This window comes from Podarcis filfolensis (genome assembly GCF_964270895.1).
Source record: "Podarcis filfolensis genome assembly, chromosome: 10".
NCBI lineage: Eukaryota > Metazoa > Chordata > Lepidosauria > Squamata > Lacertidae > Podarcis > Podarcis filfolensis.
In genome coordinates, this window is record NC_139612.1 from 5,828,149 (window position 1) to 5,853,657 (window position 25,509).

Consider the following 25,509-nt stretch of genomic DNA (forward strand, 5'->3'; position numbering starts at 1 on the left):
GGAGCACAAGAGGTGGTGCAGGGCACTGTAAAGGAAGGGTAAAGCGACAAGGCCAATCTGTGTCCAGGGCAGCTATTTACCAGCTCCACCTGGTAGGCAGGCTAAGACCCTACCTGCCCGCAGACTGTCTCGCCGGAGTGGTGCATGCTCTGGTTATCGCTCGCTTGGACTACTGCAATGCGCTCTATGTGGGGCTACCTTTGAAGGTGACCTGGAAACTACAACTAATCCAGAATGCGGCAGCTAGACTGGTGAATGGGAGCGGCCCCCAAGACCACATAACACCAGTCTTGAAAGACCTACATTGGCTCCCAGTACATTTCTGAGCAAAAATCAAAGTGTTGGTGCTGACCTTTAAAGCCCTAAACGGCCTCGGTCCAGTATATCTGAAGGAGCGTCTCCACCCCCATCGTTCTACTCAGACACTGAGGTCTAGCGCCAAGGGCCTTCTGGCGGTTCCCTCGCTGTGAGAAGCCAAGTTACAGGGAACCAGGCAGAGGGCCTTCTCAGTAGTGGCACCCATCCTGTGGAATCCCCTCCCACCAGATGTCAAAGAGAAGAACAACTACCAGACTTTTAGAAGACATAAGACAGCCCTGTTTAGGGAAACTTTTAATGTTTGATGGATTACTGTATTTTAATATTTTTTTGGAAGCCGCCCAGAGTGGCTGGGGAAGCCCAGCCAGATGGGCGGGGTATAAATAATAATAATAATAATAATAATAATAATAATAATAATAATTCCTCTAGCAAGAAATTTCTGGTCCTTTCTATGAAGAGAAAGAGCCCTTCCACATTCACAGGATGGCCAGCCTGGATCTAACCGAATCAACCATGTATGAACAACTTGCTAACTGGTCAAGCACACATAATTTGGATGTTTCCCACTCTTCAATGCAGATATTTTAAGTAGCAGAACATATACTTTTGTTTCCAAGAGTAAAATTCCTGTTTCTATAGTGAAGAACAACACAGTAGAGCTACACCTGGAAGCCCTATGATTCATGTCACTGATTTATTCTAAAGTGCTTCCAGTGGCACCAAAACTATGCTCTTAGAACTTGGGTACAATGACATTTTGTGGCCAAATCTTACTCTTAAAAGTATCATAATATAAGGGAAGACAAGCCCTATCCTTGTATCTGGAATTTTAGTACATCAAGAGTCAACAGTTTTGCTTTTAATGTTGCTGAATGCAGGCATTTTGTCCAGCTATCTAAAGAGAACAGAATAGCCAGACATGGTTATGACTTAACTGTTCTATTTTTAATCATTATATGAGTCATGAATCTACTGTTTACCTTCAACCAGGAATAAACTGACTTGCTTTTTAAATGACTGCTGAACAGTGGTTCATTCTTATAATATTTAACCAGTAAGAATCTCCTTGATCCTTTCACTAACTGTGAAGGAAAATATAATATCCATAAAGTAATAAGAATGAAGATGTCACAAATTGCAACATTTTTTTACCTTCATGTTGAGAGGCTATGCTGTTCAGTTTTGCATTTCTGCCAAATAGCGCTCAAGGCAGCTTAATAAATTCCTGAACACATAGAACCATTGCAAAGCCCAAAATAAAAGCAATAAAAGCTACAATTAAAACAATACAGCAGCCTGTAAATCAACAGATCAAGGACAACCGACAAACACAGTGAAGCAATTTAAAGACTATAATGAATTATGATTAAACCAAATCAACCATAACATTTACGTAAGAATTGAGAAGAGGCTAGTATACATTCATACCCTTCTAAGGAATAATGTTTTTAGTTGATAACATTTCTATCAGATCCAGGCCAAACCTGAAGGTGGTATGTATATACACTACAGGAACATGGTTTGGTCCCAAATTTGATTCAAGAGCAACTGTGAGACTGACAAACAACATATAAAGGACATCCTTATCAATAAGGGAATACTTACTTCATAATACATTAAAAAGAATTCAGCTATGGCCTATTCTGCCTATCAGGAAAGGTATAATTACAAATAGTCTGTTCAAGACAGATTAACAGATCATTTGCATATGACAATATCATAAAACTGATGTGTCAGTTTTGATCTGTGTTCTGTTTTATTATGTGTTTTATTATATTACACCGTTACTGGCTGCAACATTAATCCATCGTTTGATTTACAATATTTTCAAGAGAAACTGTACTTAAGCAATTCAAAGAGAATGCAATCTTCAGCCAAAAACTTCCCTGAATATACAGCACAAACAAGTCCTCTCTTTTCAGTGACCCCATTTGCCCATCATTTTAAGCTATGGCCAGAAAAATCCATGGCATACTGTGAATGGGTGGTATACTAGGGCATGCAAGCTGTAGAGCTGGGAGGAAACAAGCCACATCACTGATTTAGTATTATCCTAAACCTAGTACTTCTAGCTCGTTTCTCCCAAACAAACCATTAGCAATATCCCAATACCCAAAGACTGAAGAAACACAATCCATGAGCATTGGTTCTCGTATAAAAGTAAGCCAGCGCTGTGGTTGCTTTCTTCCTGGCTCAGCAAAGGAAGAAACAGGCCAGGAGCATTTTAGCAACACATAGTAGCACACTGCTTGTTCACAGCAGGGGTGGAGGAAGGGAGGTATGGTGGTGGCCGTCCGCCCTGGGTGTCCCCATTGAGGGGGGCGACAAAATGCTGGGCAGCACTCACCGCGCGACCTGCAACCTGCCCAAGCCACGCATCTCTCCTAGGAGTGATGTGGTGGCTTGGGCGGCCGCAGGATCCATCCTGCCCCAAAAGATCCGCCCGCTGTCTCCTCCTTGGCTGAGTGGGTGGAGGCAGGCTAACTCCTCAGAGGCCCAACTCACCCTGCCCCATGTCCGATCAGCTTGCTCCACCGCTGGCCACGGGGCTTTCCCCCTCCCTCTCTGTCGGTTGGGGAGCGTGTGCCTGTGCCGCTACCCCCTGAACCCACTCAGGCTAAGGCATCACCCTTAAAGCCACCGCCGGGAGGCAGAGGCAGGTGAGAGGGAAAAGCGAGCTGTCCCACCAGCACTTGGGAGCTGCGCAGAACCACTTCTCTCTTTGGTGACACACACTCTGTATCTATTAAGCACCTACACGCAGGTATTCATGGGTTTTTTTTCTTGAGTAATAGGCTGTGTTTTTGAGGCTGCGAACAAATTAACAGGGTGACTCTTTCCTCCCTCTCTCTCTCTCTCTCCCTCTGTGTGTGTGTGTGTGTGTCCCCTCCCACCTTTCCACATCTCCCTGCTTAACTGTTTCCTGCCTCGCTTTAAATCCTTTCTTACGTGGAAAGACACCTTTGGGAAGTGATTTTGCCCTTTTGGCTCCTTTCCCCTAGAATTATAGTATTGTAGAGTTGGAAGGGACCCTGTTGAGGATCATCTAGTCCAATCCTCTGCAATGCAGGAGTATGCAGCTGTCCCATCATTTTTACATTTGCTCAGCCCTCGTTTGCCCTCCTTCTTCTATGCAAATTTACATATCTCCCTCCCCCCCCACACACAGTTGCCTCAGATGCTAGTCCTACTCAGAGTAGATTCACTGTAATGGATTAAAAATCCAAACATTAATTTCAAAGGGTCTGCCCTAAGTAGGATTTAGTTGGATGTAGCCTGTTATTATGACCAAAGTATCTTACCCAAAAATATCTGCACAAACCAGTTTATCTGAGTGCATTATTCTCAGGGTGGGGGGGCTCATTTATTTATAACTGCTTAATTGCCTTGCTGGGCCTTCCCACACCTGTGACGAGCCCCACTGGGCTTACCCACGCCTGCAGCAAGCTGTGAAAAGGCCCAACGGGGCTTGCTGCAGGCACGCGGGGGGGACCTATGACACCACCTAAATCCACTATACTTGAGCACTGTACTTATGGCTGTTCAAAGAAGCAGCGTGCAGGTATGAGAGATTACATCCTCCCTTATTGCTCCTGCTTTGCACTATTTTTGGGTGCTTTTGCTAGGCAGGAATACGCTCTTGAGCTCTGACTGTGGTTGAAGCAAGAGAAACAAAGAACATGATGAGGCATTAAGTAAAGCAAAGAAGAGGTGGAGTCTGAGGTGGCAGGAACTGAGTTCCTTCCCACCCCTTGGGAAGTGGGGGGGGGGAGAAGGGAAGGACAATCGGAGGGGAGGGGAGGACCATGGCAAATTGACAGGACTCCTGCATGAGGAACAGCAAAAGGGCCCCAAACACAGTGACCACCCCGGGCAGCAAAAGTCTTAGCTATGACACTGACTTATTTTTTCTTTCTTTAAAAAAATTTTGGGGGGGGGGGGCCGTTGACAAGAATTTTTCTGCACCGAGTACCACCTGACCTTGCTACACCACTGGTTCACATTAAACCAATGCACAGCTGATGACTGGAAATGCACAGAACACTAACAGCTGAAGGAGTTGAGAAGCATTTCATTTTCTGAAGTTCACAAAGCTCAATGCTGAAAAATAAGTCGGAAGCTATGGAGTTGTTATGACACCAATTCATATTAATGTTGGGGTATTATGGCATTTTCAGGGGTGGAACAGGATATAAATAATGCAAAACAAATTGACTTGCTTTAAATATGCATTAGATTGAACTGCCAGCCCCTCTGGATCCAAAGGGACCAATTCCTAAGGAATCTTTCATAGGACTGCAGCCATAGCACATACAACTGAAAATGCATCATTTTACCAAGTCCAGGTCATACTACTCAATTGCATGCTAAGGAAAAGTTCAGAAAATATTCCTAAGATCTTACAGAAAAATCAGTTTTAAAAAAATAAAAATAGATGTCCAATAAGTTTTAGAAGGTGCAGGAGTAAGAACTACCCACACCCAGAAGTATATCTGCTGTGTTTCTCCATTAGTCATGTTTCTTCTGAGATTGGGTCATTCTGCTCTCATTAAATTATTCCATCACACTCAATGCCACTGAAACAGAAGAACTATCCCTTACCCCACCCACAGGCTGATTGGAAGGAACTACACCACAATCAACAAATTATGCAGCAATGCCACAGGCAAGCTTTTCTGTGAATAGGTACCTCATACTCACACAAGTCTTTAATTATTCAATTTATCAAACATATTAGCCTGTCCAACTACAGAATTTGGGAATTATTACTGTACAAACATACATAATGGAGAATACCTTCTGTTCCTGCATTGCATACCGGGGGGGAGGGGGAGGATCTGATTGTATTTTCCTTAGTCAACTCAATCTTCTCCTGCTAACATATTTCATTTATACAAAAGAAATTAATCACAGTATGAAATAATTTTTAGAAAGTGAAAAAAACCTCTTACCTGAGCATGAAAATTTGACATAGTCGTTGTCTCTATATCTTTCTTTCCCAAAATCTCCATTTTCACTGGCGAATTGGGAAAATTAAATGAAAAGTAGTCTAAAAAGTCAGGTAAGTAAGTAGCTGCCCCATGAACAATTCCCATTACATAGTAAGCTGCACAGTTTTCATTTTCACTAAAAACCAGACCCACAAATTCTTCTGCAAATCTCTCCATCTCCACAGGAGACAAGTGGGAGAGTTCATTACTGTAGGCATGGATAACTGAAGCACCTCCATTAGGCTGGTGCTCAATATGAATGAATTGTTTGAACTCCAACATGTCCAACCTTTTGAGTTTATTCTGAACCCGTGGCTCCTTTAACGAGACAAATGGAAACTCACTGTTCTCTGATATCTTGTACTCAGAGTCCTTCTTGGGATCCATATTTTTTCCATTGAAATCCTTAAGATGATTTTTGATTATGCCTTTGGCATCTTGATCCTCAGTGTCACAAAATAATCCCGAGCAGATGGTCTGAATAGATTTACTGTACATTTTTGGACGCTTCCTTTTTTCACACTCTTTATGCTTCTTTTTCTTTTTCTTCTTTACTTTTTTAATCTGTAGATCTTCTGCATTGCTTTTTGGTTTCTCCTTTATACCTATTAAAAAAAGAAATATTTTCATTTTTGTATGTCTAAAGAGACATGCCAAGAAGATGAAAAACTGATTTACATGCACAGTGAAGTGATATGCCAAATGAAGTTAAATAACACAAATAATATTTTATTTATTTATTATCCCATCTTTTCTTCAAGGAGCTCAAGGTGGTGTGCGTCATTTTTGGCACCAGAACGTTGGGGAAAGCTGGCAAGCAGAGTCCCTTAGAATGCAACTCTCATGTAAATGGGGAGTTGCCTGTAGTACAATTTTCCAGGAAAGCAGGCAGCTACTATACAATATACATTTGTGTGTGCTTACCTTTCTGAAATAATTTCATCTCTCCATTCTCTTTCTTAATTTCAGACATTAACCTGTGTTTCTTCTTTTCTTTCTGCTTTTCCTTATCCCTTTCTGCAATTTTGTCTCTGATGCTTTGATCTAAAAAGGAAACAATTCATATTTAACCAGAACTTTACAAAGAAAAATTACCACAACTATATTTTGTATAATAAGTAAATATTCTACAGAGTTCTAAGGCTAAATGAACTCTCAGATATCAAGAAGAGACACTTTATACATAACTGTTGTGGGGCCTACTTAAAAAAATGAAACCAGCAAGTATATTCTACATCTACCATATGACCAAAACTCCTGAACTGAATCTGAGCCACAGTTCTAACAGCCTAATAAATCAGGTTTCCAAAAACGAAGAGAAGCCCAAGCCCCCGGAAAACAACTTAACATTTTAGGACGTATGAGGTGATATAACTAGGATAAAGAAAACAATGAAACAGGAATATTTCAGTTCTGCTAAATCAGGTCTGTTCCCAAGCATAAGTTATTATTGTTATTTTGTATATTATATCCCAGCCTTTCTCCCAAAACTACTAGTGTACAGTGGTGCCCCGCAAGACGAATGCCTCGCAAAACGAAAAACCCGCAAGACGAAAGGGTTTTTCGGTTTTTGCGTCGCTTCGCAAGACGAATTTCCCTATGGGCTTGCTTCGCAAGATGAAAACGTCTTGCAAGTTTGTTCGCTTTTTTCCTAAAGCCGCTTGAAGAGGCGCAGTTGCGACGGACCGTGCTTCGCAAGACGAAAAACATCGCAAGACGAAAAGACTCGCGGAACGAATTATTTTCGTCTTGCGAGGCACCACTGTAAATGAATAAAAACATCTTCAAAATAGTGTTTGAAATTAGTCAGGCAGAAGCCGCATTTTGCAACTATCGGCCACTTGCGACCAAGTGAATGCCAGGGTGCCAGGATGGCGCTTGACATCTCCACCATCTGGAAGTGCATGCCGGGGATCACTGGATCTTGACTGTTTTCAGACACTAATACCACATTCTGTAGAATTCTCTCTGTTATATTTTATCTGCACAATTGAAATGAATTTCAGGAACCAAAATGCTTTTTCTTGTCAGCCTGAGCAGAAGCAGTGAACAATGTCATAGTTAATTGTTGTAGTTTATCTTCACCTACCCCACCCCACGGCTCTGCTCACAGTTATGAAGAATATTCTTATGCTACGAACGGTTCATGTCACCATTACGAAAAAGAGGTAGAAATAGATACGAGAACTGTCCCTGGATCAAGTGACTTTTCTTCTTTAAGTTCTGAAAGTTCTTAACTGAGCTCAAGGCTGTCATCTGAACTAGCCAGAAGATTAACTGTTGAACACAGTCGGTCCCTCATTAGAGCCTTCTTGCCCAGAAATGGCAACCAGACATTCTGTTTTGGTGACGACAACCTTGGTTTAAGGAGCCATTTGATGCCTAACATGTATCTTGAGTTTCTAACACTGCTTCAAAACTATTCCAATACAAATGCTTTAATGATGATTTGTGTGCTTGCTTTTCTCTACCCAGTTACAGACATGGCCAAAATTGTGGAAACCTTTTGGAAGGTATGTATTTCTGAGGTTTGATGGCTTATAACAAGTCATTTTTATAATAATGCCATAAAATTATGTATCATTAGAAAGAATATAATGAAACAAACTGTTTAATTATCTTTATTCTATCAAAAGTTATACACAAATAAAAGACGTTATACACAGAAAAAATAATAAAGGGTATTTTGTAACTTCTCGTCATTTCAGTTAGTACTTAGTTTAGAAACCTTTTGCCACAATTACAGCCCTACAACACCATCCAATGGAGTTAACCAATGATTTTAGTTTGTCAGGTTTTATAATGCGGAAACAAAGATTATATGATTGCTTCTATCAATTGTGCTTTATTCCTTGGTTGCTTCTGACTAGTTTCTTTAATCGACTCTATAGATTTTCCATTGGAGTCAGCTCAGGGCTACTGTATCACTTTCTAGACATGGGATGTGGTGACGCTGTGGTCTAAACCACTGAGCCTCTTGGGCTTGCTGATTGGAAGGTCAGCAGTTCAAATATATGTGGCAGGGTGAGCTCCCGTTGCTCTGTCCCAGCTTCTGCCAACCTAGCAGTTTGAAAGGACACCAGTGCAAGTAGATAAATAGGTACCGCTGTGGCAGGAAGGTAAATGGTGTTTCAGTGCACTCTGCCTTCCATTTTGGTGTTCCGTTGTGCCAGAAGCGGTTTAGTCATGCTGGCCACATGACCTGGAAAGCTGTCTGTGGAAAAACATTGGTTCCCTCAGCCTGAAGCGAGATACACGCCGCACCCCATAGTCACCTTTGACTGGACAACAATCCAGGGGTCATTTACCTTTACCTTTTACCTATCGCTTTCTAGGTAACCAGTTAAACCTTTTCACACTGTTTGTCACTGATCAGGTTTGAGTTAAAGAAATCCAGTTCTTGTTACATAGGGCAGCTGTGCTTTCTTCTTCTGGTTATTTGGCAAAACTTTAGTTTTATTGGCAACCTGATCTTGCAATATGAATGGTGGGTACAATCTCTCCATAATGGAATTAACAAGGATCTAAGATACACCTCAATACTGGAAGCAAGGGGATATGAGAAAGAAAGGAGTGTTCTTCTGTGATTGTAGACATACGGAGTCAATAATTGTGCACTATAAAACTGTTCCTATCCTTTTTTTCTGTAGAAATAGGCCAGCAATTCACTTCAACCTCAAAAAGTGAGGGTAAAGGGGCAGGAAAAAAACTAAGGGCTTGAGTCATGCATATAAAACCCCTAACTTGCTAGGGGAATAGGGACAGACCACCAATGAAAAGGGCAGACTTGAATATTGCATAGAAGAAGAAACACTCCAGTACAGGTGAAGGGAAGGGTTAAAAGAGAGCCTTGCTTTAATGGTGGAAGGTGGTTTGGCCACTGCCTACAGCAGCCAAAAGGTGAAAGTGAGTGAGGCAAAAACAAAGAAAAATAAAATAATAGAATTCCCTCCACTGGAATAAATTAAAATCACATTAATTGGAACAAATGTTTAAAAAGGAACACAGTTCCCTTATCTGAATGTGCTGTCAGGGCTTCCCAGTCCTTTGATGGCACCTGGCCCTTTCAGTATGCCCCACTCTGCACCAGCAGGCACCCACTGGGCAATAACTCCTGAGAAGAACACATTCGGACATTGCCTGGAGACTCCACCTGTGGAAGAAGGATGAGGCACTCTCCATCAGCTGCCAAGAAGGAAGGGGAGACAGGGCAGATATAAAAATCTTCAGAAAGAGAGAAGAATGTGGGTGAAATCCAGTGGAAATCCAGGCAACAGGTTAGATAATCAGGCTGCCCAAATAAGGCATCTCTTCAGGTATTGGCTTAAAGTGATCCTTGCTTCTTGTGAGAGGTCTTTTTCAGGCAGTTCTCCTAAGTCCCATCAGGTGTGATCTGAGAGCAGTATTAGAAATTAGCCAGGCACCAGGTGCATTTTGCTACTGGCATGGGTCCAATTGTGACCATGTAGAGATTTCTGGGTGCCAAGTTGGCAACCACAGTTAAAAAACCTTTGCCTTAGTCCATAGATAATACAATTTCCATTGTGCTTGTTTCTCCCTTTTCCATACTGGAAACAAGTTAATTGTTGTAAGAGCAAGCTACAGCCAAGCAATGTAGCTGAGATCATAGAATCACAGAACTGCAGTGCTGGAAGGGACCCTGAGGGTCATCTAGTCCAGAATAGACATTCTGTTGTGGTGACTGCAACACAGGTTTAAAGCGCCATTTAGCCCCTCACCTGTATACCTGAGTTTCTAACACTGTCTGAGAGGTGATACCAACAACCTGTGCTTATCTAGCTCTCTGGGGGAAATAGTAATGAAATAGAAAAGACTCCATTCTCTTTGGGAAGGAGCCTCCCATGGAACTGTGAGGCAACTCTGGGAAGAAGTGATGACCTCAGAGCTTGGAACTTACTAACAAGGAGACTGGTCAGGAAAAATAAAACTCAGTAACAAAATGTTTTGTAAATGACTTTGTATATTTTGGACTAATAGAAAACCAATAGAATGGAATTTAAAAAGACAACAACTTAGATATACCACAAGACTGAAGCAGTCCTGAGAAGAAGAGGTAAAGGACTTGCTGATGGGAACAATCTAGGGGAAGCAAATAATGTGAAGTAATACTGCTGGAATGAAACACTGCTGAAAGCTGACTAGACATGAGCTAGTGCCTTTGTTTGGACCCCTTTGCTTGGCATGGTCCACGGAAAGCATGGAGTATGCCTCCTTTGACATTCCTCTTCCACAGGAGCCACCATTTTTGCAAAAAGTTCTCATTTAAATCAATACTGTTGGAAAATTTCTAATGTAATCCATTACAACTGTCCTGAGCTCCCCTGGCAACCCACTGCTGGCTCAATGTTCAGTCCTGTCAAACTGACCATATACAGTCTATTCAGTTACCCTGGAGTTGTCATGTGGAATCAGGAAAATAAATCTTTTTTTAAAAAAAAAACTTCAACTGAAGCAGCCAACATGTGAAGTGACCTTTCTTTTTACCAGATATTGCCTCTGACTCAACCCTTTTGGTTGCTTTTAGTGGCGATCAGATTAACTAGAATGCAATCAAAAGTTCCCGATCAGTTGAAAAGATCCAATCCCTGTCAAAAGCAGTGGGAAGGTCAGAGTCAAAGGCACTATCTGATAAAAAGAAAAGTTGACAGAAAAAGGCACCATGTTCACACAGTTCCACATTCAAGATGCAATGGCAAAGGAATAATTGGGATTATACTACTGCCTTAGAACACACTCCTCTTTGTTCCTTTTAACTTTCCTGTGTCTGACATCAGGTGATGGGAGTGGGTGTTGTCAATAAAAGCCTTTATTCTGTTTAGGCCTTGACTGAAGTCTGGTACTTGCAGATCTCTGGGTAACAGAGAACATGGTTTCTGGTGACAACTCAGCTCTCACTAATTAGGATGAGATCGTGGATTGAGTGCACCCGCGTTATCTAGCTATGGCTGGTAGCTAGCTCCAGGTCAGCATGGAGATCTGCTTAATTAACAGCAACTGTGCATCTGTGAGAATACAGCAACTCAAATACTGGAAATTTCCAACCAACTGAGCTTCTGACCAGTTGGGAAATTTTGGTTCAGTTGCTAGACCATTTTCTATATGTCCCAGTTGTTCCTTTGCGGAGAAGGAAATAAGCTCCTGACAAGCCCATTTAAACAAATGTATATACTGTACATATACTGCAAGTTACTAGAAAACTTCTGAGTTATAATATACAAGTGACACAAAATAAACAGTAATTGACCAAGCATTTCAAAACCTACAAGTGAACAGAAGTTTTCCCCATCTGTTTTAAAATAATGTAGGATGCCAAAAGAAGCAGCTGGTTTGCATCAGCTGAGAGAGGGCATCCCACTTCAGCATTAAAAGATTATGCAAGAAGCACATCAAGATCAAAGGCAGCTAATGCAACAAAATTCCACACAATAAGGACTGTCATCACAGAAAGAGGGCAAAGTTACTGCATCATTGCAGTAGAGACAGAGATCTAATCACAGGTCATTGTACAAGGCACTATGAAAACAACTCTTGTTCTACACACTCCAGGCAAAACTCTTTTAGCAAAGCATAAAAAGCACAAAGAAAGAAAGAAACTAATCACTTTCAAAAACAATTATGATGTAATAACTGTATGCCAAATTCATTACATGCATTATGACACAGAAAGCTTTGAATGATAGCAAGGAGGCTGTACAGATATTTATTAGCATGTTCCTTTTTCATTATCTCCCAAGACAGCAAGGAAAGATGTTTGAAAAGAGTTTGTCAGCAACAATACTAAAAATACAATAGACTTCCAGCTTATCAATTTATCATTAAAAATTGAAAGCTTTCCTTTTTAAATTGTAGAAACAACAGACCATGAAGGTGGTTTACAGCAACAATGCCAACCATTTTAGTGTTGAAAGAAATGGAAAAGGCATTCTGAAACACACCATTGTGTATTGGGGATAGGTGTTTCACCAAGCCCTGAAATGTAAGTTTTACTGGATTACGAAACAAGGGATTTACTAAACATAGGATTTGGAATCAGAAGAGTAATTTCAAATGTTGAAAAATACAGACTACATTCAGGTATTTGGTCCAGGAGTACAATCTGGCTGTCTGACATGCTTTGACATTTATGTTCACGATATAGTCTTTCAAGTTCTAGATCAGTTAAAATGTGATTAATTTTTGGAAATATACATGATCAAGGAACTGCACAAACATGTGAAATAGTAGAAAGGCTTATTTAAGCTTCTGCAAACTTCCTACTTTCTCATATCCACAAAGATCAGCATGAGGGTTAGAATCAGAAATTATGGGTTGTTATGACACCAATTAACATTTAAGAAATAAAACAGTCATGCTAATTATTCTGAAGGGTGGGATAGCATATAAACAATATTAAAATTTCCCACTTCTAGACATTTCCTTCAAATATGCATCAGACTGGGTCCAACAGGGCTGACTCCCAGGTAAGGCTGCAAACCTGTGAAAACATATGATAAAAATCTGAATTTTTTAATAGTATTATCAAGAGTAGCTAAATAATTATAGGATGCAGCTTCAATCTGTCTGTGGCTACCCTGTATGGTGATTCATTCAATTACAGGCAGCAGCCTTCTCAGTGATAAACCTTCCATACTAACATCCCACTCATGCTAACCACTGGATCTTTGTCAGTAGGAAGAAGTATAAAAGTTTTTGTTTTCAAGGTGAGGTTTGCTCAAGCAACAATGTCTTCCTGAGCATTGGCATTTTCCTACATCTTTGGTTAGTCACTGGTCTTGACTTCTCCTTTGTCCCATAGTTTCCAGTTCATGGCTCACTCCAGACTCCTGCCCATAGCACAGCACTGACAATATCCAAATATATTGCTACATCTTAATTATAAGGATATTTTATGAGCTTTCTTCACTGAAAGGTACTGTGCAGTATGTTACTGAGGTCAGCAAATCATATATAAACCAAGATTTTAAAAACTTTCCGAATGTTTACTGCTGTTGATGGTTTTCAACATTTCCTTCCAATTTTCTGCAACAGTAAAATACTAAAATATACCCTAGTACCTTCAAGAGTAGAAGTCTGACTCTCCATCTCAAATACATATTTCTCATATATATTTCTCTCTCTCTCTCTCTCACATACACACACGCATATATAAACAGACATATATGCACATATACACACACACACACACACACCAAACAATACAAACCTATGAGCCAAATTATATATGGTATACGTTCTTAGCTTGAGTTCAAACAGGAAGTGGTTTTTTATTAGTTATTTTTATGTTTTCTGCTACATTTCAATGCCCTACAGACAACTCCCAATTTATGCAGGGGTTGTGTTCCAAGGCACTGTGTGTTTAAGTGAAATCTCGTATAACACCATTGAAAAAGCATGGAAACACCCCATTCTGTTCCCATTCCCTCCCTTTTTGTGATATTTTTGGGTCACTTCCAGGTTCAGTGTGATGCGCATGTGCACACACAAATTGCATGCACCTAAAACGGCGGCTGCCTGTACTAAAAAAAATCCATTATGCCTTCAAAAATGTATGGAAGTTTACATCACTAGTCTTGTAAAGGTAAATAACTGCATGCAATTTTAGCCGGCATAATGCACACACTGCATATGTTTTGGCATTCTCTGCTATTCCAGTTCTCTAATTCTAGGCACTCTCATATGGTGAGTACAGGAATTGTGCAAACTCTGGAACAGCATTAGTTTTAAAATTGTGCTGTTTGCTCCCATTCACTACAACAAAGCCACACACTAACGCAATATTGCTATATCACTGATAGCTTCAGCAGTCTCTCTCAAAATGCATGGCTTCTAGAAGTGTGTATGACCACTGTTTTAATATTAAATGCAATGTGGTTCCTATTCACTTAATTGAAGACGTAAAGCTAAAAGTCAAATGTTCATTATGACAAGATATTGAATGTATGTTCCATCCTTCCATATAAGCAGTTTCAAAGAGAGAGTTTGTTTGGGACCACCGTTGCATCCATAATTTGCAGCTGGACAGAAGGTTGCACCACTTCCATCTCAAGTACTCAGTTGCAAAACACTTTCCTTCCCTACTCATTTGCCTTCCTCTCGCAACTGCTGCTAGCTGCTCCTGGGGGAGACTGTCCCAATGCAAAACACCTCAGATATTGTCACAACCTCCTACTGTCTCAGGCAGTCTGCTGCAAGGCGTTGGTGCCTCCAAAGGAAAAGGCAGAAGCCTGACAGTCAAACAGTGAGGAAGAGCATGACAACCTTCCAAATTTGATCTGTTCATATTTTAGAGAAATATATTAAGACAAAGCTTACAGCACAGTGAACACACTTTTGAGATCTCTTTATGTATCATGCACCCCTGGCTTTATCTCAATTAACTTGCAAACTCAAGGAGTCATTCAGGAGGAAATGTTGGCAAGAGATTATCAGATAAAGGGAGGAACTGAAAGGTCACAGACAAAATAGTGACAGCCTAAGTAAGAGGGAGAAGATATTTTAAAAATTGTCATAGATAATTAGAAGATTACTAAATGGCATTAGAAATCCTTTACAAACCTCAAATGTTTTACCCTGGTCAGTTCTTTCCAAACCACATAAAGTCATCAAACTTTATAGTGAAAAGAAACACCTAACTGTAAAAACTCCAGAAGAAGTGAAAGAATTCATTCATTCCATTTATATGCTGCTTTTCTGCCAAAGGCACCCAAGGTGGTTTACAATTTTAAAGGACTAAAACAAATGACATAACATTTAAAGTTGGCCGGGGTGGGGGACGGATCTCCTTAACAACTACAGTTTAAAACATGCTGATGATATTATTTCTCAAGTAAATGTAATTGAAGTAGTGAGAAAACATTAGTTTGTTCCAGGGTCCAAGAGTATCCTCTTATCTTACGAACATTATGCACCAGGTAACCTGGAAAAACTTGTGCCCTGCAACCACTTGAGCTCTACTCATGTTCAGTTTTCATATTATTTATTAATACTTATTACAAAGATGGAAAGAATGTTCATGTTTTAATGTGAAAACAATTTTGTCCTTTCTTCTGGAAATGTCTGATCATTCATTTTAAATAAATATGAAAATGATCAGGAAGCAATTAAAAAGATTGTAGCATCTTGGCAGGTATACAGAAAACAAAAAAGACCTATCTCCTTTTTTAAAAAAGCAATTATACTTTACAAAAGGCATGCAGGATAAATAATCAAGTTATTTGATTATGATCATTTATTAAGTCTATTAATTGCAAAACTAATGGTTTTTTAAATAACTATAGCAACCAGTTGCCCTACATGATTGTTTAGCAAGTCCATCAGTTTCAAAATAGAAAACTTACCTGTATCAATTCACTATACCTAGCAATAGAAAGCTGGCATCTATTGACTCACTTATATACCCAATTTCTTCCTCCAAATTTGAACCTAGATTTGGGCCACATGGATAAGCAGCACAAAGGAGCAAAACCAGCCGTTGCAATCCAAGTTTTGAACCCAAATACCAGTTTCTTAGTTTTCCACCAAAATCTCAATGATTGTCTCTTGTCCAATAACTTATGGCAAGTGACAATTCTTTTCACACAAGCAGCAGGCCTCCTTTCTAATTTGCTTCAGCTTTTCCTTCCTACAGTTATCAGCATTGATCATTCCAACTGTAAATGCCCCTTTTTTGTCCACATTTATCAGAACGGGAGGTCATCTTTGCTTTTCCAACTGCCAATCACCACAGGCTGCAATATGTCTGCTTCAGCAAAGTTAGAGCAAAGCAAAGCAGGCCTGTACAGGTTAAACAACAGACTCTTACTTTTTATTCCCAGCATTTTATCTTTATGTATGAAGTAGTATTTTTATTTGTCAGAATATTCCAGCCTGCAATTCTGCATCTGAATCCCAAAGTGGCACTGTCTTTTGAGTCTCATGAGCTATTCATGAATGTCTGAATTAGCTGAGAGAAAGAAGAGCCAACTGCTGACAAGAGAGAAAATCTTGTGAAAGCAGGACAATGGGGAGAGGTGAGAGGGAAAAGAAGGGCATTCTGGAAGCAATTAAAAAAAAACCCTTGTGCTTAATCTAGCAGGATGTGTTGATGTGTGTGTAAAATATTGGGGGAGGGGTCACTTATCATAAATAAAAACTAGAAAATGTGCTCATCTGCAGGTTCTGAATATAATGTTGGTTCCCAGTTTGCAACTCATTGTCTACCCTATAAACTTAATACATACATACATACATACATACATACATACATACGGTAAAGGGACCCCTGACCATTAGGTCCAGTCGTGACCGACTCTGGGGTTGCAGCGCTCATCTCGCTTTATTGGCCAAGGGAGCCGGCGTACAGCTTCCAGGTCATGTGGCCAGCATGACTACACTGCTTCTGGCAAACCAGAACAGCGCACAGAAACGCCGTTTACCTTCCCACCAGAGCGGTACCTATTTATCTACTTGCACTTTGACGTGCTTTCAAACTGCTAGGTTGGCAGGAGCAGGGACCGAGCAACAGGAGCTCACCCCGTCGCGGGGATTCGAACCGCCGACCTTCTGATCGGCAAGTCCTAGGCTCAGTGGTTTAACCCACAGCGCCACCCGCGTCCTACAGACATACATGCATAGACTTATTAAATAATTTTTAAACACCACAATGGATTAAGCATTTAGAAATATGAAGAACTGTGCACTGCATATGGAATTTAGAGCAAAGGAGAAGTTCTATTGCTTATGCATATCACAGCAAGCCAAGATTTGAAGTTAAAAAGACTCTCTGGCATTAACTGAACATGGATTATATAGCACTTTGTACCATTCCCAATTCTAGATGTCAGTTTCAGAGATTGAGAAATAAGAAGCATCTTACAGATGACTTCATGTCATCAGCAAAGTTGTCTTTAAAAAAAAGTCTTCTTCTCCAATTACGTTGTCAGTTGGGGCATCAGTTAGTTGATGCAGCATCCATCCTTTGCCACAGATTTGGCACCCTCTCCTCCCTTGAAAGCATGACCTACTTTATAAACTGTCCCCAAATTTCCAACATCTTCACTAAAAGAATTAGTAGGTTCCTTATGTAAACTATAATTTATGTTAATTTGAAATGTTTCATTGTGTGTTATTAATGGAAGTGTGCCCTCTTAAAAGCCAGGTAAACAAAACGTGTTCTGGCTATGTATCATATGCATCAATGTGGACTAGTTGTAAGAATAAACTCATAAAATAGCAAAGCCAGAACCATTCCCCCCCCCCCACACACACATTAAGATATTTTTAGAACAAATAAGACTGAGAACTGGTATTTTGAGTAACAAATTTTTTGGAAACAAAGCACAGAGTGACAGAGAAAATGAAATATTTGTTCAGTGTTTGTAAACTATTTTTCAAGAACTACGTCCATTTTTCCTGTATTTATGAAATTTAACATAATATGAAAACAAAAGAAAAGAAAAACCACATATACAGGATTTAAAAGCTTAACAGACATAATCTGTAAAAAATGGATAAATTATAACACTATACAGTTGCAAATCATTAATAAATTTATTATTCAATAAACAAAGATAATCTTTCTATGAACCTCTTGATATAAGATCTAAAATAACTTTTTGGAAAATATGTTTAACAAAGTTAACTATTTCCCAAATCTTTTTAAACCACCCAGATTTGGTAATGCATGTTTTCCTACAATTAGCAACAACTATTTCTAAAAGTGTAAGCTACCGATAACCTAATGATTAATTGTAAATATACCTGTTCTACTTACTCTTTTAGAAAACCTAGTAAAACTTTTCCAGAATCCAAAGTTAAACCAAATTAAGGGGTACTGTCTATTAGACAAAATCTCTTTTCTTGCGTCTTTAAAAAAGCTGTGTTAAAAAATTATCATGAGAAGACTGTCCAACATATTTGAATAAATAGTACTAGGTGTATTTGAAGTTAAATACCACCTACACTAAGTTTTCATTTAAGTCTGTGCTGATCAAATTGGTTACTTCATAACAGAAAATTCATATCCATTCTTTATCTTGCATATTGCAATTTAGAACTTAATCTATACTGACTTTTCTCATTACTGTATTTAACTTACTCATAAGTAAGTCCCATTGTGTTCAAAACATTTACTACCAGTTAAGTGCAAAGAGGATTAGTTTCATTTTGCACAAGTTCAGTACTGTCATTTCTGGCAAATATCATTTTGATCTACATCAGTTCAAAACACAATATTCAAGACATTCCAAGTGAAATCTGAAAATAATAACATGTAAATATATATTTACTGTTCTGGTAAGAATAAGCAGTAACATTTTCTGTATGGATTTATGTATCTTGTTGTAGCACAGCTTTCAGAATCTGATTGGCTTTTTCACTAAAACCTGAAGGTCCACCAAACAGGGATGGGGCAGAATAGTTAATCAGAAAAAAGGTGGAAACGCTCTCAAGAATTTAGGTACAGGATGTTTCTGAGTCTCAGTCCAGAAATTTGTCATCAGCACTAAAACCAAATTCACTTGAATAGTTTAAGCATTGCAGATACTGAAAAGGAATCTGCTGGTGTAAGAGCAGAAAGACAAGATCATAAAGTAAAAATAAATTCTGGCTCTGTGAGCCATTTCAAATGTCTAAGCAACTGCTTCAAAAGTTTTGCACTTTTTTATTAAAAAGTACTGTCACATTGATTTTATTTTCTACTATAATATAAATGTTGTATTAAATTTGGTTCTCTTCTTTTCTATAACTTTGTGATCCTGTTTTGTATTTATTTGTTTGAATGTTTATTAGAAATTGCCCATGTTATTTAGCTGAATAGTAAAAATAAAATATTAACTTACAACTAAAACAAGTAATGATTAAATCATTTAAACAAAGGGCTAGGACAATGAGTTTCGAGTTATATCTTGAAAACAGAAAGCTCTATCCTAGCCATTTCACCATGAACGCATTAACATAATTAGATCGTTCTAAATTCATGATCTCAGTGACAGGTACAGACTTGACTTTTAAACGAGTTCTGTAAATGTCAAAACTATTCCATCAGTGACCACACAACATTTTTAAATGAACATAGGCTCATGCTAAAATTAAATATATAAATAAGGCCCTACAAGAAATGATTTTCTTGTTCCCTGGGCAACAACAGGGCAACTCCTCAAGCTTTGGAAACCTTTTGTTTTCATAGCTCACACTCATATGTTCACCCAACTTCAGGACATTAGTTCAGTGTGGGTTGAGACGTGGACATTAAACTACTGTGCTGAGACACCGAGCAACCCAACCCCTTATCCCTCCTTTTCAAATAAGTAAAAATGCAGGAACCAGGATCCTGCCTCTCAAACATGGAAAGCATTTCTGTGCATGTCAGCTCTCCAGTAACCAAAAGAATTAAATCCAACAAATATATTCAGAGGATTTACAGTTTAAGTAGTACAGAATATATAATTGTTCAGATACACCTTGGCTTAGATTAACAGCCATGACACCTTAAATTGCAGTCTATGACATGAAAACAACAATTCTCTGACAACATCTACCTCTTTTTTTTTATATTCACGTGTCAAGGAGAGGGGGAAACGTTACAGCTATTCAGATTAAGATTAGCTGTACTCTGCATTTCCCAATTGTGTAGCGTTTACCGTATTTTTCGCACCATAGGGCGCACCGGACCATAGGGCGCACCCAGTTTTTAGGGGGGGAAATCAATGGAAAATTTCCCCCCCCAGCCCCAAAGAGCAGCGTACAGGCTGCACACAACCTCTCCCTGCCGGAGGGGTTGCGCGCAGCTATGGAGCAAGCCTAAGCAGCAAGCGGGATGGATCCCGCTCGCTGTTTTGGCTTCCCCTTTAGCCCCATGCAGCCTCTCCCTCCCGGGAGAGGCTGCGTGGGGCTAAAGACTCCATAGCCCCGTGCAGCCTCTCCTTGCTGGAGACGCTGTGCAGGGCTCTCCTGGCTTTCCTGGGAGGTGGGGGGATTCACCCACCTCCCGCAAAACCGGCAGAAGCCGCGCAACTCCTTTAAAGAGATCGCGGCTTCTCCTGGCTTTTCTGGGAGGTGGGAGAAGGGACTGATGCGGCCAGTCAGTCCCTTCTCCCTCCTGTGGAAAAGCCCGCAAGAGCGCACAGAGCTTGTGTGCAGCTCTTGGGGGCTTTTCCCGCCTGCCTCTCCCCTGCATTCGCTCCATAGGACGCACACACATTTTCCCTTGCTTTTTAGGAGGGGAAAAGTGCGTCCTATGGTGCGAAAAATACGGTAGTTATGTTTCCTTGCTTCTGTATTGGAAAAGCTCTATAACAGCTAACCCTTTTATTGAAAAGGATTCTGAAGTGTTATAAAATCAATTCATCAATGCCTAGTAATTTAAAGTTTAGCTTTTGAAGCAATATTTTCACACCTCCTTTGGAAGCTTTGGTGTTGAACCTGGTCAGACACAAGCAGATGGAGATTTCTATACGAGAAGGCACTTTAGCAGTTAGGAGTTTTCCAAGAAGTCAAACAAGAGACTAACTGGTGGAGCCACAGAGAATCTCCCTCTTCCTTCCTTTCCACGACACCAGAAGTCTTCGTCTGCTGTACAAGCAAGGAAAAGTTAGACTACAAGTGCTTCTGCAGCAACAGAACCCCTGCGCTGTTCTAGAGCTTGGGTTTCTGATGTGGTACTCTCAGGCACAAATGGGTTCTTACTAGAGGCCGGGTCATTTTCCATACTCCAGAAACACTCCCTAGTACAAAGCACTTTTATAATACCATTTAAACATGCATTAGTGCTCCAACACTGGGAAATCAAGTGATGAAATCCCTGTGAAAGGAAAAGGAGGCTTGGATAAATTACTCTTGACACACTAATCACCTGGACTGTACTTCATATTCAGAGATGCATAAGACTATCCAGGTTGTTTGGTCAGCTGTCACTACCATAAGAAACAAGCATCTTTCAGAAAGTTTGCTACTACTCTGAAAAGCCAAATATATCTACAATGTATTACATTTTATTCCACATTTCCTCTAAAAAGGAGGTTAGACTAGATGACTCTCGGGATACCATTCAACACTACAATTGTATGAGTCTATGAAACACTTTAGTGTGGAGTACATAGTTTCCCTTCCCTTCTCTCCATTCACACAAACACTTTTTACTTTCTTGTAACTTTATAAGATAGGTTAGGCTGAGAGATAACAACTGGCCCAAGGTCACCTAGTAAACTACATGGCTCAACCTGCTTCTAGCCAATCCAAGTTCAACACTATCTGACACACCGTGCTAACAACAATCTATGGGTTACAAAAGCTCTAAGTGGAATACAACATTAATTAGAAATATTAGGAAAGCATTCTTCATACTGGTGTGATTAGAAGACCAGTCATGTATTATTATTTTTACTAGACTGAATGTCTAGAGTTATTTTTTTCCATCTGTTGTACACCAAAAGCATGACAGGTGGAATAGAGTAAAGAAAATCAATTATTTTCCAGTTTACAGAAATTTTGCTATGTTTACCTGGATATAATACATATTCACACTACAAACTTGAATAACCTGTGATGTGCCTCAAAATTGCTCTTGTACAATCATTAAAAGAAAAATGTGATACCTAGAGACTTAAAGATAGAAGCATGCTGGGTAAGTTAAAAGAAGTGAAAGGTTTACTGCTGTGCATTGAAAGCAAATGTAAAGTTAAGCCCTGTTTGAAAAGGACAAGAATCTACGTACATGGTTTTACAACTGAAGTTACATGTGATAGGGCAGCCATATGGCTTTTATACACGTTTGCCCAGTTTACACATGAAGTTGCAGAAGGCTGGTGGTGGTGCCTTTTTGTTTTTTACATGAAAGGAGCATACAGGTGAGGAGAACTGAAGTATTTCCTGGTTTACTTTACTGTGCTTCACTGGTTTACTGAATTTTGTCCCCAACTTGGCTTCCCACCCAGGATCAGAGATGGGCTTTAAAAAATTGCTCCAGATACCAGAGCACAACAAGATAAGCTGAAAAGTGGATAGTTTCACTCCACTCACCCTTGAGCTTCATTTTATATAAACAAACTCCACACCCACACCTTATACGTGAAGAGGGCAGACATGTGGCAGCCTCATCACATTTCGTCAAGTCCTCAAGTATTTCTCCCCCACTCTATGTAGCCTTTATCTGTGATAGATATCCTGCCACTAAACAACAACTAAGACCAATGTAGTGCCGTTCCTTACAAAAAGATCAACAGGAACATCTCATTTGACAAAAAAATTGGATTAATATTTAAGGACACAAGTGAACCTCAGCATTCCACAATGATTATTTTTCAGTGAACTGACAAATCGAAGGCTGCAATCAAATGTATATCTGACAGTAAACCCTAGACTCAGTGAGACTTATTTCTGAGTAAATATTTTTTACTCAACACTGTAAATCTCCTTTTAGTGTAATCCAGAAATTTCATAGATCAATACTGTCCTCTTGAATCAACAGGGGTGAGCTGCAAAATGCAACTTTGCAATGTTAACCACCACGAACTATTCATCTCTAAAATGTATCCAGATCGACTTAGCACTGTTCTGGAACATAATCCCTGCAGCACTACAGTTAAGGCTTGCTAAGACAGAGGTGGGGAAACTTCTCTTCCAAGCAACATGCACTGTAGCAGAGGTGAAAGTGAGCAAAGCAACAAATGTAATTTTTGCCTTTCTATAGTATGCTAGTTTCTACACACACTCCTCTTTATTCTCCACCCAGGCAAGCAAGGCGAATTATCAGAGCTCAATGGCATGTTTCAGCCATGAAAAAACTCTTGAGAGCAAAAAACAGGGTTAGTAAAGGATGTGGTCTGGGGAGAGTTCTGAGGGCCAGACAGAGAGTCCTGCAGGCCAAACATTCCCCATCCCTGTTCCAACATGTTAAATTCTGTTACCTGCACTTCTGAAAAAAGGAGTCCATTTCTATACACCAGCTAAGATGGATACTACTAAACTCCTGTTGGCAACAAATGTATCAGTCTGTCCATTTGCTATTCTATTAAGCAATAATTGTGTGTGGTTGTGGGGTGAATTTAGTATTCTTGCCAGCTGCATGCATGGAAGAGAATATGCATGTTTGTTCTTAAGCTATATTATGGTGGTCCCCCTTGACATCACTCTTGTTATTGGCTTGCAGATTTCCAGAAGTGCAAGTCAAGGAGCTAATCCCGCCAACTAACACTGATCCTACCACACCCCATTTCTTTGCACCTGAAATTTATGCAAGCCTATGCTGGTTCAGTTATATAGATTTAGCCAAGCTGCCTAAGTTCCCTATACTGAAGTAAAGAGCCAGACTTCTCAGCTGCATCAGTACCAAGTGGAGTCTAATAATGCTGCAACTGGGCAAGGTCAGTTAGACAGTTAAATTGTTTGGGAACAAGTGCGGTTTACTTCCCCATAAATAAGCCCAAAACTGGGCTAGCTGCATCCTATCCAGCTCAAAGACATATTGATATTAGATAGGATATCAAACAGCTTTTATATGATCATCCCATTGGGATTTCAAAAGCAGGCGAAGTTGCGCTCAAGTTTACAGCACTTTTACAGTTTCCATAATCATTAGGTGACTGCATTATGGCTGAAACCGTATATGCTGCAAAATACAAGTCAGCCATTTCTAGTTTTAAAATGAAAAACAACATTTTGAACTCAGCACATCATTTTGAACATTCAAAACACTTACACTGCTGTAATATGCTTGGCGTTCCTACCACAGGGCATGAGCTATCAATATTAACCCACTTAATAAATGCAGCCTTTCAATGAGACATTAATGTATATACTCATAATCAAAATTTAATCTGAACCATAAAACGGCATTTCATTGTTAAGATGCCCATCTGACTCTTTGCCGCCAGCTACAAGGCACCCTTATTTCCCTAATAGGTCTGAAAACCCAAGGCCTCTGGCAGCTTCCACCCACGGCAGTGGCCGTTTCCACACCCCCTTTTTGACAGGAGCCGCCAGACAGCGCTGCCCTTGCCGCTTTCCCTGCAAAAGGTACCCGCCACCAGCAGCACGACAGACCCCCCCGCCGACGGAGCCCGCCAGCCTCAAGTCACCCCCAGGTGTAGCCCCGATAAGACCGGAGGACGAAGGGCACCCACCCCCCGCCGGAGACACGCGGCCAAGCGGCGAGCCAACGTGTTCGCTCCATGTGCCGCCGAGTCAGCCATTCCGGCGTCAGACTCGCTGAAGAGAGCAACCATTTCCTCCTCCTTCTCCCTCCTGAGCGCGGCTGCTTTCCTGGGAGCCCCGAGTCGGCGCGCGGGTAGGCCGTTTCCCCGCCGCCGCCGCTCTCGACGTTTCCCCGCACCCCCGGGCCTGCCGGCTGCCTCCCCCGGGTCACACTCCGCTCACCTTCCTGGCGGTGGCTGTGGCGGTGGCGGTGCTGCTGTTGCCGCAGCAGCGCTTTCACGTCGCCGTTCTCCTCCCGGCCAGCCGCGCTCGGGCCGCCGCCGCCTCCTCCTGCCGCCGCCGCCACCATCGACGACCCAGGCAGGGCCCCGAGTTTCCTCTTCTCCTTGTCCCGCTTTTCCTTGGGCCTCTTGGTCTTGCTGCCGCCGGCGCTGGTGCTGTTGCTGCCGCCTCCGTCGGCGCCCGAGGCCAGGCAGCGGTGGGAGGGCGGCGGCGGCGGCGGCAGCAGCAACTTGTGGGGCAGCTGAGGCGGGAAAACGAAAGACCCGCCGCCGCTCGCCGCGCTCCCGCCGCCGCCGCCCGAAGAGAACGCCGTGAAACTCCACACGGCGGGGCTTCCGTGTCCGACCGGGGTTGGCGCCCCTGGTATGTGCGGCGGCGGCGGCGGCGGAGGCTGTTGCTGCTGCCTATTACTGCCCCCGCCGCTGCCGCCCTCGCCGTTAACGCGCTTAGGCCCCTTGAGCGTCCGCTCTTCTGCTCCCTTCATGCGCTTGGCAGCCGGCGGGAAGCCGCGCGGAGAGGCCCTGCTCTCTGCCGCCAAGTTCGAGGAGAAGGGCTCCGGCTGCGGCGCTACCACCGCGCCTCGTCCGGGACTCGGTGGCGCCGCCATTTTGAGATGCTGCTTGTATTTACCTCACGGCGCTCGTCGCTTGAGAGAGCCCGGGCGGTAGAGGGAGGAGGGGAGAGAGAGAGGGGCGGGCTCACAGCCCGCGAGCGCCACTCTCCCCTCCCAATGGAAGCGGCGCCAGGATTGGACGGACAAAGAAAG

At 41.4% G+C, this 25,509-nt stretch overlaps 1 protein-coding gene across 1 annotated transcript in view; it reads right to left on the bottom strand.

Annotated features, from left to right (window-relative positions):
* Nucleotides 1–25,350, bottom strand: part of RSBN1L (round spermatid basic protein 1 like) — a gene marked incomplete at its 5' end in the record, with an annotated part of 41,494 nt that extends 16,144 nt beyond the window's left edge. The window contains 3 exons of the mRNA XM_083575050.1: nucleotides 5,274–5,917; nucleotides 6,237–6,356; nucleotides 24,684–25,350. Coding sequence (XP_083431176.1) covers nucleotides 5,274–5,917; nucleotides 6,237–6,356; nucleotides 24,684–25,350 — 1,431 coding nt within the window. The remainder of the gene's footprint in view (nucleotides 1–5,273; nucleotides 5,918–6,236; nucleotides 6,357–24,683) is intronic.
* Nucleotides 25,351–25,509: the final 159 nt, after the last annotated feature.